Source organism: Asparagus officinalis, chromosome 5 (assembly GCF_001876935.1).
Source record: "Asparagus officinalis chromosome 5, Aspof.V1, whole genome shotgun sequence".
NCBI classification, from domain to species: Eukaryota; Viridiplantae; Streptophyta; class Magnoliopsida; order Asparagales; family Asparagaceae; genus Asparagus; species Asparagus officinalis.
In genome coordinates, this window is record NC_033798.1 from 77,695,781 (window position 1) to 77,707,974 (window position 12,194).

The 12,194-nt window shown below is 35.1% G+C and overlaps 1 protein-coding gene across 2 annotated transcripts in view; it reads right to left on the bottom strand.

Moving 5' to 3' along the window:
- The window catches only part of LOC109844010 (protein RRC1-like), a 28,293-nt gene extending 16,386 nt beyond the window's left edge, over window positions 1-11,907 (bottom strand). For both annotated transcript variants that reach the window (XM_020413017.1, XM_020413016.1), the window contains exons 1-4: window positions 11,789-11,907; window positions 11,517-11,603; window positions 11,267-11,402; window positions 11,068-11,113 (exon numbers count right to left, since the gene is read on the bottom strand). In XM_020413017.1, coding sequence (XP_020268606.1) covers window positions 11,068-11,113; window positions 11,267-11,402; window positions 11,517-11,588 — 254 coding nt within the window. In that variant the 5' untranslated portion in view covers window positions 11,589-11,603; window positions 11,789-11,907. The remainder of the gene's footprint in view (window positions 1-11,067; window positions 11,114-11,266; window positions 11,403-11,516; window positions 11,604-11,788) is intronic.

A 12,194-nucleotide genomic window follows, 5' to 3' on the forward strand; every position in this document is an offset into this window, starting at 1 on the left:
TAAGTATTTTAGTTATCTTCATCAGTTAATGTTTCTTTAGGTCTTTTTCTAGCCAGAAAAATTTAAAGAATAGCCCCAAGGTTCCACCTGCACATCAGCCTTTTGTTTTTCTTTTTTTAATTTCAGTAAATTCCCACGAAACATGAACAACATTAAACCTATGCTAAGTACAAAATTTTAACATTAGTTGGTACCTAAATTAATGTCAAATTAAATACCAAGTCTCGTTACTTTGATATAGAATATAAGATAATCCCCTCCCTTCTGACTATCTTCCTAGTACCATAAATATTATCTCAAACCTCTTAAACAAAGTCATTTTCTTTCTTATACCTCTATTTTGACACATGCACTAGCCTTGAAAATCCACCATCAGTTCTACCTCTTCAATCCCAAGATAAAGAGTTGCTAGGTAAATGTTGTCCTTGTCTAGATCCTCTCTTTAAGTCTTTGCAATTGCAGCTCAGCATTTCTGGTTAGCCTAAATGCTACGACATGTCCTTGAATTCCTTGGGATCTACATATCGCTTATGGTAAATTCAAGATTGGTGAAACATACCAGTAAGGTATTAGCGAACTTAACCTCCGAAATAGATTGTGATCCTCTGTTATCTCCAAAAGAGCAGATAATTAAAGTAACATGAAATAGAAGAAAAAACACTAAACCACAACCATTAGAAAGCAGAAAAGGAAAGGTGATAAGAAAAGTTATGAGGGGCCAATAAGATTGTCAAATAGATGTCCTCATAAGCAGAAATTGTAGAAAATCTTGTCAAAAATCACACTTCCAATAAATATGCCCATCAATTCACATGTCAACAAAATATATACTTTATATTAACGTGGAAATAGCCATGCTCATAAGCATATATTTCCTGCAGACAAAGACAAATAAAAATCCAAATAAACTACAGTTTCCATATCAGTGCAGAACCTAAGCCTCATTCGGCACGTGGAATCGAGCAGAGTGAGAATGCAATGAAACAAGGAATGAATGGAATTAATGTGGGGATGGGATGCACATTTCCATTCACATTTGGGTGCAGTTAGAGACTAAAATGGGAATGAGCATATTTGGAAGTTATGTACTTTTTTATTCCCACTTAAGTGGGAATGCCCATTGCCTAACATCTCATTGGGAGTGTTATCATTGCGCGAGGCGCAGTGCAGGGAGAAAACTCCCTTTATGTGCACATAAGCAAGACGCAATGCGGTGCACACGCCCAAGTGAAAAGAGACGTGCACGGCATGTATAATTTTTCAAGCAAGCATGAAAGAACATTTTTATGAATTTTCACATAAAAATTATGTCAAGATAAATAGTATCTACTACCAAATCACAAAATAAGGCATTCACTCATAATACTAATGCCCTCAACATAGTAGCAAAGTTTATAATTTTCCAAATGAAAAGTTAAATCAAGAGTAATAACGAAGCTAAATCAAGAGTAATAACGAAGCGAAATCAAATAGTGAATGAGAATGGGTTAGAGTCCTCAATCTGGCTACTAAAAACGCTTAATGGGTTTAGTTTTCATTTAGGATATGGACATGGGTTATCCAGTTTAAGGACCTGACTGAAATATTAAAGAACGAAAATATATAACGCTACACCTTGGGCAAAGCACCCTCACGTAAGGCTCCTGTGAGGTGCAAAAAGGTGCTACCGCATCAACAAAGGGCGCTTCGCCACCATGCCGCATCGCTGGGCACATGAGACATATTGAGGTGTGCGTCTTGGATAACACTTCCCACGTAAAGTGGGAATTTATGAGAAGTGGGAATAGGATTTCTAGCTTCCAAAAACACATCGTGTTTGGTATGACGAAATGGAAGTCGAGATTGGCATTCCATTCTCACTCCTTCTCGCGTACCAAACAAGGCGCCAGCGCCACAATCCTAGTCCTAAATTGGTACAATCAAAGATGAATCAACACTAATTCAAGGGAAATTTCTTGAAATCTCAATGTAAGCAAAGGCATTACACAGGAAATCAAAAAATTTAGGTACACAAAAACTCAAAGACAATTATATGATTTAATTAGTTATCTACATATGGACTGACAACATATTGCATAACCGAAGTGTACTAAGTTAGAAAGTCCTTTGTTGGGATTTCAACTTTCAACTTAATTACAGACTGAACTACAAGGCAATCAAGTAGGAAAGTAGCTAAGACGTCATCAGTTTATTAATTTTCTGAATTAAGCATCAACAATAGGGGCAACTCTAAGTTGGAAAAGATATAAATAGGATATAAATAGGATAGTGTTAAGGATAACTATCACAATTAAAGCCACATAACTCCTAGAAGTGTTAAGTTTGGGAAGGATTTAGGTAACAAGTCTATTGATCCATATGTGGCTCGTAAGAAACCATATTGTCATGAGGTTTATAGTTGGAGACTTTACGTGTAGTTTGTTTCTTTTTCCCCCCAATTCATAGTCAGGCTTTATGAGAATGTAGAAGCTTCGAAAATCAAGGCCATAAGACTAATTAATGAAAATTGATTTGAATATGCAATTGATTTAAATATGTAAATATAATTGGTTGTCTAAATCCATATTTGTTGTCTTGTTAATTATTGTGGAATCATGTCATCCGAAGGACAAGGATCTACTAGACCATCAACAACACCAAAAACGGGGGGGTAAAGATCCATCTTGGCTATATGGGGAGAGAGTTGGTTCCGATAAAAACAAAGTTAAATTCAAATATTGCTCTCAAATTCTCAATGGTAGGATTAGCCGATTCAAATAACACCTAGCCGAAAAGCGGGGAAATTGCGCGCCTTGTGTGAAAGTTCCCGATGATGTTAAGGCAAAAGTTTCCGAAATTATAGATAATGCAAAGAAGAGTACGGGTGAGAAGGAGATGAAAATGCATAACTTATTGAGTGAGGTGCATATCGGGGAGGATGCAATTGATTTAAATATGTAAATATAATTGGTTGTCTAAATCCATATTTGTTGTCTTGTTAATTATTGTGGAATCATGTCATCCGAAGGACAAGGATCTACTAGACCATCAACAACACCAAAAACGGGGGGGTAAAGATCCATCTTGGCTATATGGGGAGAGAGTTGGTTCCGATAAAAACAAAGTTAAATTCAAATATTGCTCTCAAATTCTCAATGGTAGGATTAGCCGATTCAAATAACACCTAGCCGAAAAGCGGGGAAATTGCGCGCCTTGTGTGAAAGTTCCCGATGATGTTAAGGCAAAAGTTTCCGAAATTATAGATAATGCAAAGAAGAGTACGGGTGAGAAGGAGATGAAAATGCATAACTTATTGAGTGAGGTGCATATCGGGGAGGATGAGGAGCATAACTCAATCTCATTGAGTAGTCAAAGAAGCCCGTCATCCTCCCACAAGGTAATTGGACCAACGGACTCCTTCGCTGCTCGTTCTCCCGAGAAGATTGCCCAAATAGTAGCAAAGGGGAAACAACCGACGGTGGACTCTAAGCTTAAAAAGAAGAAAAGAGAGGAAGTATTGCGATAATCTCCAGATGGTTCTATGAAGCTGGCATTTCATTTCGTACCGCCACACTTCCCTCTTTCTATCAAATGTTACAAGCTATTGGCTTGTTTGTAAGTCATTTACTAACTCCATCGATGTATGAACTGAGTGAGACATATTTGCAAAAAGAAGTGGATGAGACAAAAGAAATTGTTGAAAACTTTAAAAGGACTTGTGTTGTCAATGGTTGCTCATTAATGACCGATGCATGGAGTGATCGGACGTCTAGAAGCATCATGAACATAGTTGTACATTCTGCTAGGAGAGCTTATTTTTTGTCTTCACATGATGCATCGGCTGATAAGCACGATGCTCAGTATATCTGTGACTTTGTAGACAATGCTATTGATCAGATCGGGGAGACAAATGTGGTGCAGATAGTCACTGATGCAGCTTCAAACAATATGACGACTTCTAAGTTGTTGGTCGAGATGAGGCCAAATATATTTTGAACGACTTGTGTTGCACACACAATCAACTTGATGTTGTCCGATATAGCTAAGAGAAAACTCATTCGTAATGTCATTTTAATGGGGAGGAGTGTATCAGCGTTCTTATATAACCACACTAAGCCTCTTCAATTATTTAGGGAGTTCACTAAGGGTGATCTCGTGAGACCGGGAGTTACGAGGTTTGCTACAGCGTTCCTTTCTCTACAGTCCTAAGTCATTGAGAGATCATAAGAAAGAGATGAGACAAATGTTTATCTCTAACCAATGGACAGATTGTAGCCTTTCAAGAACATCGGTGGGCAAAAATATATATTTTAATTGTATTCATTTATTCATTTGATCATTTATATTTCATTGATTAGATTTTTTTGTATGTTTGTAGGTTGCGGAGATAATTGCTAGCAACAAGTTTTGGGATAATATAGACTTTACCCTCAAAGTATTCACTCCTCTAGTGAAGGTTTTTCGAAGAGCGGATGGTGATAAAATCGGTTCGATGGGATTTATATATGGGGACATATTGGTGGCTATGGAGGAGTTGAAAGTGGTCCTTCGGGATGATGAGAAGAAGTACAATCTCATATTGAAAATGATTGAGCCGAGATTTAACAAGAATCTTAGTGAAACGCTACATAAATCGGGCTACTTTTTGAATCATTTTTACTATTACCCGACTTACACGGACATTGAAGGTGATGGAAGCTTCATGAAAGTCATAGTGGAGTGTATGCATAGACTCTATCCCGATGACCATGTAACTTTCACAAAGATTGGAGATCAAATACCTAATTATCAAGAACGCCTAGGGTCATTTGGGATCAATTTGCGAGGCGAGGAGCTACTAAGGGTGATTGTCCGGGTAAATTTATGTTCTCATTCAAATTAATTCATTGACCTTTTTTTTGAATTTATAAGTCACAAAATTTTTTCAATAATGAATTGACTAGTTACTTGGTGGAGGCTTTATGGAAACGATACTCCCGAGTTAAGAAAGATGGCAATGAAGATTTTGGGCTTGACAACTAGCTCATCTGCTTGTGAAAGAAATTAGAGTACATTTGATATGGTAATATTATTTCTTAAATTTTAATCATCTTGTAAGCTTGTATTGTAGTATTTGATGATTAGTTTTTTATGCTAATTCATGATTTTATTTTGTAGATTTATACGAAGAAGAGGAATAGGCTAACTCATAAAAACTCAATGACTTAGTATTTGTCAATTTCAATGCAAAGTTGAAGAACAAGCATGTCGTTATAGATAGAGATCCTTTAACCGCACATGATGATGAGGAAAGGGTCTCCGAATGGTTATTGGGTGAGGGGAATAATAGTGATGATGAAGTACTCCCGGGAGTGTTTGATTTTTAGGCAAGTTAGAGATATTTCGGGAGCTAATCCAAGGAAGAGAAAGAGAGGAAGGTTGCAAATGTACAAAAGAAAGAAGAAGTCCGGATCATCTTCATCGAAGGGAAAGGAGCTGATGGAAGACGATGTGGAAGAAGAGATGGATGCGTCATTCACGGTTTCGGATGAGGATGATAATCGTACTTTTGATCACGATGAAGATTGATTCTAGACTTTCTAGTTATCTTAGCTTTTATGTTATTATGGATTTTCTCTTGAATGTTAAACAATTATAAACTATTTGTAGTTTTAAAAACTTGTTTGTTTGCTTTGATTTGCTTATGTTTGATATGAATCTTGTGAGTTGTGATCTTCATTCAATATGTTATATCTTATATGTTACTTGCTTTATTCTTTATATGCTATTCTATGTTTACTAACAATGTTTTCATATGTTATATCTTATATGTTACTTGCTTTATTCTTTATATGCTATTCTATGTTTACTAACAATGTTTTCTTATTTTGTAGGTCTGCTTTATTCTTTATATGCTATTCTATGTTTACTAACAATGTTTTCTTATTTTGTAGGTCAAGCACCCATATGATTTCAAGATGCAATCGAGAATCAAATTTCTACAATCATTTAGTAACCCTAAACATCATATAGTATTTACTTTTTTATATGTTTAGTTTATAGAATTTATAAAGTATGCTTATATTGAATTTAGGAATGTTTAGATTACATTTAGGACATGATATTATGCATATGCGCACCACCCGATATGACAATCCGATATTTAGTCCATGCCCCCCGATATATCCTCGATTTCCGCTATCCGACATAGATTTCAGCCGTTTGACATTAACCCGACATCCGACATTTAAAACCATGATTTATCCCACAGTTTCAAACTATAGGGAGGATATAAGTCATATTTTTCTCTTCAACTTTTAAAATGTTAATTATTTTAATTGTTTAATGTCTACTATCCCATAGTTGATTCAAAAAACTATTTTTAATTTTTTAAATATCCACCACGTTATATCATTCTAACCTTAATTCCTTTTCCTTTCCGCAACATGGATCCTAATACATCAAAATAAGTACTGGGTTCCGAATTGAAATTAGAGTTTGTAAACAGAGACTTATTAATAATGATGCCATATTAAGCTTAAGGTTGAACAAATCCTAATTCTAAAACAGCTAGCGCTTTAAGGTTCAGACATATGAGCATAGGTAGAGAGTTACTCTTGGATTATGTTTTGGGTCTAAGTCAGAGAAAAGAATAACCATAAGGTTGTTGGATTTGAATATGAATTCAAAATAGGAATAGAATTTTCTAGTAGTTTGTTCCAGTTTAAATTTTTCAATTTTTAGTAATTTAACCTTTTTTACATATAGATGATAATGTAAGACCACAGCAACTTCAACATAAGAAACAATATGACCACCCCTAAGGGACAAATACTGAAATATTAACAAATGAACTTCTAGAGGAATGGACATTAAAAGAAAGTTACAAGGACTATTGAGCAAATTTTCTAAGGATAAATGTAATCTGCCCTAAGGTCAATTGACAAACATATCAAATGATCTATATAAAAACTTTCAGATTACCTCCTTACATTAATTTCTCAACTACGGCTTTACCACGTAACCTAAGTCATACTACACTTGGTCAATGTAAGTGGTATGCTTATTTAAAATTTTAAATAAGTTGCATTTCTATCTAGAAAGGTTCTAGTTTTAAATATGCAGGATAGATAAATAATTCATCCATTTATCATGTTTATGAATGTCTCTTGCTTATGTAATACTGAAGGAGAAGTCATTGTATCGAGATCATTGTTTTAAATATCCCCGACATGCCCGATACATACCCCAGTATATTCTTTTACAGGGCTTGCCGCAACCAATATGGTCTCTAAACATCCTTTACCTCTTTTTGGCTATTTTGGGCAATATATCCCCAATATGGTTGACATATCAGCCGATATGTCGACCAGTACATCCTTTTATATTGCTTGTTGTAATACAATATACCGTGTTAGGCAATTTTTGGGTGACATATCATGAATTTTTCATTCTATGAAATGACATTTTAGCCTAAAAAATCAGACAACATGTTGTAACATTGATTTGTACTTTTTTGTTTTGCAAGGTTGATTAGAGACCCTAAACATATACTATTTACATTCTATATACATTCTATATGCTTAAATTTCATTAAGTATGTTGAGATTACATTTTAGTGCATTATATTATACATGCAAATATCCGTTTTTGCCTTCCGATATTTGCCACATATCCCCGATATCCGCAATCCGATATGAATTTTGGCCATCCGATATTTCCCCAATATCCGATATTTAAAACCTTGATCAAGGTCACCTTTTCCTGTACAAATAACACGACTTAGCACTGAAAGAAATAAAACCACAAGGTTATCAATTAAAGATTAGATCAATTTTAGATCTATGGTCTGATTGCTTGGTGCTATATTTCAATGTATACAAATATTTCACAACTGAAAAATATGGATGTTTCTTAAATTCCAAATATTGGAAGGTTCCCATTCATACATTTCAGTGCACAATAACAATGAATGGGTCAAAGTGACTGAGGTCTGCACTTATGCATCAGTAATTGATCATTTTAATTTTGCAGCTTCTAACTTGGCTTAATAATCAATCCTTCTCGTCTTTTGGCTATTGCACTCCCAACTAAAGTCTGCACCCACTCAAATTCATCTCTCCCTCAACCAAAGAATCAGGTCTACTACCTCTGCTCTTATATGTCCATCGCCATTTTGTACTTGCTATCCTTGACAAGCCTAGTAGCAATTTGCGCCACTCCATGCTAATCAAATCATCCTCTTTTAAAGAAGGATCCAACTGAAATCTGACCACGGGCAAAAGCTTCTCCCATTCCCACCAGACTACTAGGCATGTTTAATGCCCCGACTCCAACTGCATTTACTATATTTATATATTCTAAGATTCTAAGATACTAAAAACTAACAAGACAACATATGAACATACGAGTTACTTGAACCATCATATTCTTTATAATGAGTAACTTCTCAAGAAACTGGACAAGCAAATATATAAATGAACCTACGGACAAAATAAAATTGTGAATCCATCATCCACTCCCTCATTCTTTGATATGGCTGTGCCTATCACATAACTCCAAAAGATAAAGTGCATAAAAAAGATTTAGAGGGAAAATGAGTTTGCAGTCTGTAATCCATCCACATACATAATTGATGAGTACTTATCCTACGTTAACGTATGCAACATATTGATATCACAGGGTGTGTGGTTTACTTATATATGGAGTAAATTAAATTGTGTGTATAATTATAAAGCATTAGATCTTACAAGGCATGAGGATCATGAGAGAACTAGAACCCTAGTTTCCCCAAATCTTACATTACTAACCAATGTGTGAAAGGAAGAAAGGGGAAAAAAAAGAAAGAAGGCATTGTTTTGTGATCTTCTAAGTTTTAAACTTTTTCCTATTCCTCATATTGCGCCTTGTTTCTCTTTTTCATAATTTTCTTCTTTGTAGCTTCAGATTATTCCTTTTCACTGGTGGACTGAGTTTTTACTTGCTATCACATGAGCCTTTGCATCAATGAAAGCTTTAGTAATGACAAAAATAGTACATAAAAGCCAAACTCAAATATAAGTGTTTATGCACTCAGAACAGAATGCAATAACAACTGAAAATTAAGTAGTTTTGTATTATGGTTTATTTGTTAAAATATAGGGTTTTCCTTGCCCAGAACAATTTTTATGCATAGAGTCCATCATATGTGTACCATCTTTTGGAATTCAATATAATAATGCAGGAAATAGATATGCACTAAATTTAACTACTAGTAGAGAAGATAGATTAAAAAAAACTACATGGTTGCCTTAATGCCCATGAATTAACTAGACTCGTTAAAGAAAATAATCTCACAAATAGTTTTATTGCATTGCCATATCGTAATTATACCTCTTCCACAAGTACTATTACGGTTCAGGATGCTCCAGTTTGAATAGAAGGTATGAGACCCCCTTTTGGGAACATTTAATTTATAATTAAAGTCTGAAAGTTAATTAACATTAAAAAATTTGTTTTCTTAATATTCGAAGAATGTATTCATGACATGGATATGATAAGACATCAAATTTCGCACTTTTACACAAGGGGATAGATTCAGGGGAGAAGAAATTCTTTCAGATTCATTTTACAAGTGGTATTAAACTAAATTAAAAAATCCTTCAGCTTTCTCTCCATCAAATTCTGGGAACATATTGGCTTTCTTGATCTAAGAACACATGAAAGTTCCAGTAGACGCTTGAAACAGGAGGATGGGTTTAGAATGAAATAACTTCTGCCTCTCACTATCATCACCTTGTAAAATATGGAAGGCACATAGATAACAAAGAAGTTGACACGAATTTGGATCCTGAAAATTTCGTGTGCAGAAAACCAAATGATTTACGGTAGCTCCCTCATACCCTAAGGATTTGAACTGTAACCACGTTATGGTAGAAAAACTTGTTTTAGTAATATATTACGCTCATTTGTTAGGTTTGGACAGTTATATCCTTCACTATGTCATAAGAATAAGTTAATCAAATGTCCACAAACAAGCACTATTGGCCTTTTTCCCTTTCAAAGGAGTTGTAAAGGGCAAAAGAGATTAGCTAGTCAAGGGTACAATAAGAATTCGCTTAATTACAATGTGCCTGACTAAGTATTGAACTAGAAATGTATGCTCATATGCTAGGTTCCCAATTAAAAAAGGAGAAGAAAAAGGAGAAAGTTACAAATAAGAGTTACCACATGCCTCACGGAATCATTTAAAATGGTAAAGAATAAGCATCACTAAGTTTGAAATTTTCATAATGACATGCGAAATCAGAAATTTGAAGATATAGACACAAACAACCTAAGAAAACACCCAAGCTTTTACATGCTATTGCACTGTGCTACAGTTATCAATTGTGTTAAAATTAACTCTAAGGTGTGTTATGTACTTGTAGTACACTTGTTGGAAGCAGTTGTTCAAGCTTGAATATTAGCCACATTGTTAGACGCCTACTAGGAAACAGTATAGAACTCATATCATCGATTAAAATATAATTGTCAACAAGGTTGATAATCTGTGGTTCTTTTTAGGCATTCCGCTTAAACAATATGAAAAGCATAGGAACCGGATAGTGAAAGTAGGCAGCTGGAGATAAAGAAGTTGAGTTACATAGCAAGCAAATTTTTTATGCAATTCTAAAACTAGTGAGCTGTGCAACCACCAGCTAGTAAAGTTGGTTGGAACCCAGACAGGCACTGACTGACTGCGTGTCTAAGAAAGCATAGTGCTTGAAGAAGGAAAGAAGCTACATGCTTCCAAATAGAAATTATTGCATAAAGGAAATCGCATCCTTTCTAAAAAGGATATGAACAAGGGCATTATCTCGTGAACTGTCCTCAAGGAGTCAGGAAGTTTAAACTTTCAGAGAGAAAACAAAAGAAGGGGGCACCACATTTTCTAGTTTATACCTGCATGATACTGCAAATAATGCGTAACTTAAAAAGACAAGAAACTTCAAGCATAATTTTTCAGTTCATTCAAATGAATGATAAACTAGCATTGCCCTGCTAATCAAAACTATAATGCTCTCTAATTAAACATGGACATGGCTTCACCAAGATTCCACCTTCTAATAATCAAGTAATTTAAGTTACCTAGTTCCCTTCTTTGGAACAGATGGCCCATCTTTGGAATTTCCACCTGCGATCGTCGAATGAATGAAAAGGTCCATCTTTTTAATTAAAATAATCATGTAATAAAAAACTTAAAGCATGTATCCATCTTGTGAGAAATTGAAGGTAAAAAAAATAACATTTAACAAATTAAGGATTATAAAATCCCTGTAAGTCTAACCTTCTGAATTTGTCTTCATCTTCTCATTTGGATCAATCATCCCTCCTCTAACAAAAGCCTTGGACCCAGGTGCTTCGCTACCTTGGAAGGACTCCACAAACTCGGCATACAATCGAGCAGTTTCATCCTCCTCCCTCTTCAAAATTAACCAATCAAAATAAGACATTCATCAGATCAAAAACGAAACTAGCTCAATATCCTCCCCCCCCCCCAAAAAAAAAAATCAAAAACTAAGGGAAAAAATGGTTACCTTCTTCTTGGCCTCCTCCTCTTCTCGATGTTTCTGGAAAGGGGTCTTCTTTCGAGTCATAGAGAAATTCATCTCCCCGATCAAAAGCTACAAACAAAAAAAAAACCACTTTAAAACGTAAAAAAAGAAATCACGACGTTCAACAAAAGACACTGCGTTTTCACTCAAAACCAACCTAACGAAAAAAAATCAAAATAAAAGACAATAGAATGGACGAATGAACTAATGGCAAGTAAAACCCTAGAAGATAGGGGAGGGTGGTCGAGGAGAACCTCTACGATCCAGCTGGGAATTCGACGGTTAAAGGAAAGAATTAGGGTTTCGGTGTTTTGGGCGAATCAGCCTGAAGAGAAATAGGACGAAAAGGCCTTCGATTGATTTATGCCGTGCTGGGTTTTGTTCGGACTTCACAGTTCGAACCCGAATCCGTACCTAAATTTAGGCCCTCTTATCTAAATTTGTCGCTAATTAGCACTTAAATACCTTATAATTTTCCCTGCCGCGCACTTAGATACTAACTTCTTTTTAGCAGCACTTTATGTACGTTAAAGTTCTAATATCACTTTAATATCCTCTCAAATGTAGAACTTTTCTCCTAAATGTTTCTGTATGACACTCACAAGCTATTTTTAAAATGTTTTAATCCTTTATAATTTACTGTTAAACATATGTTGATTA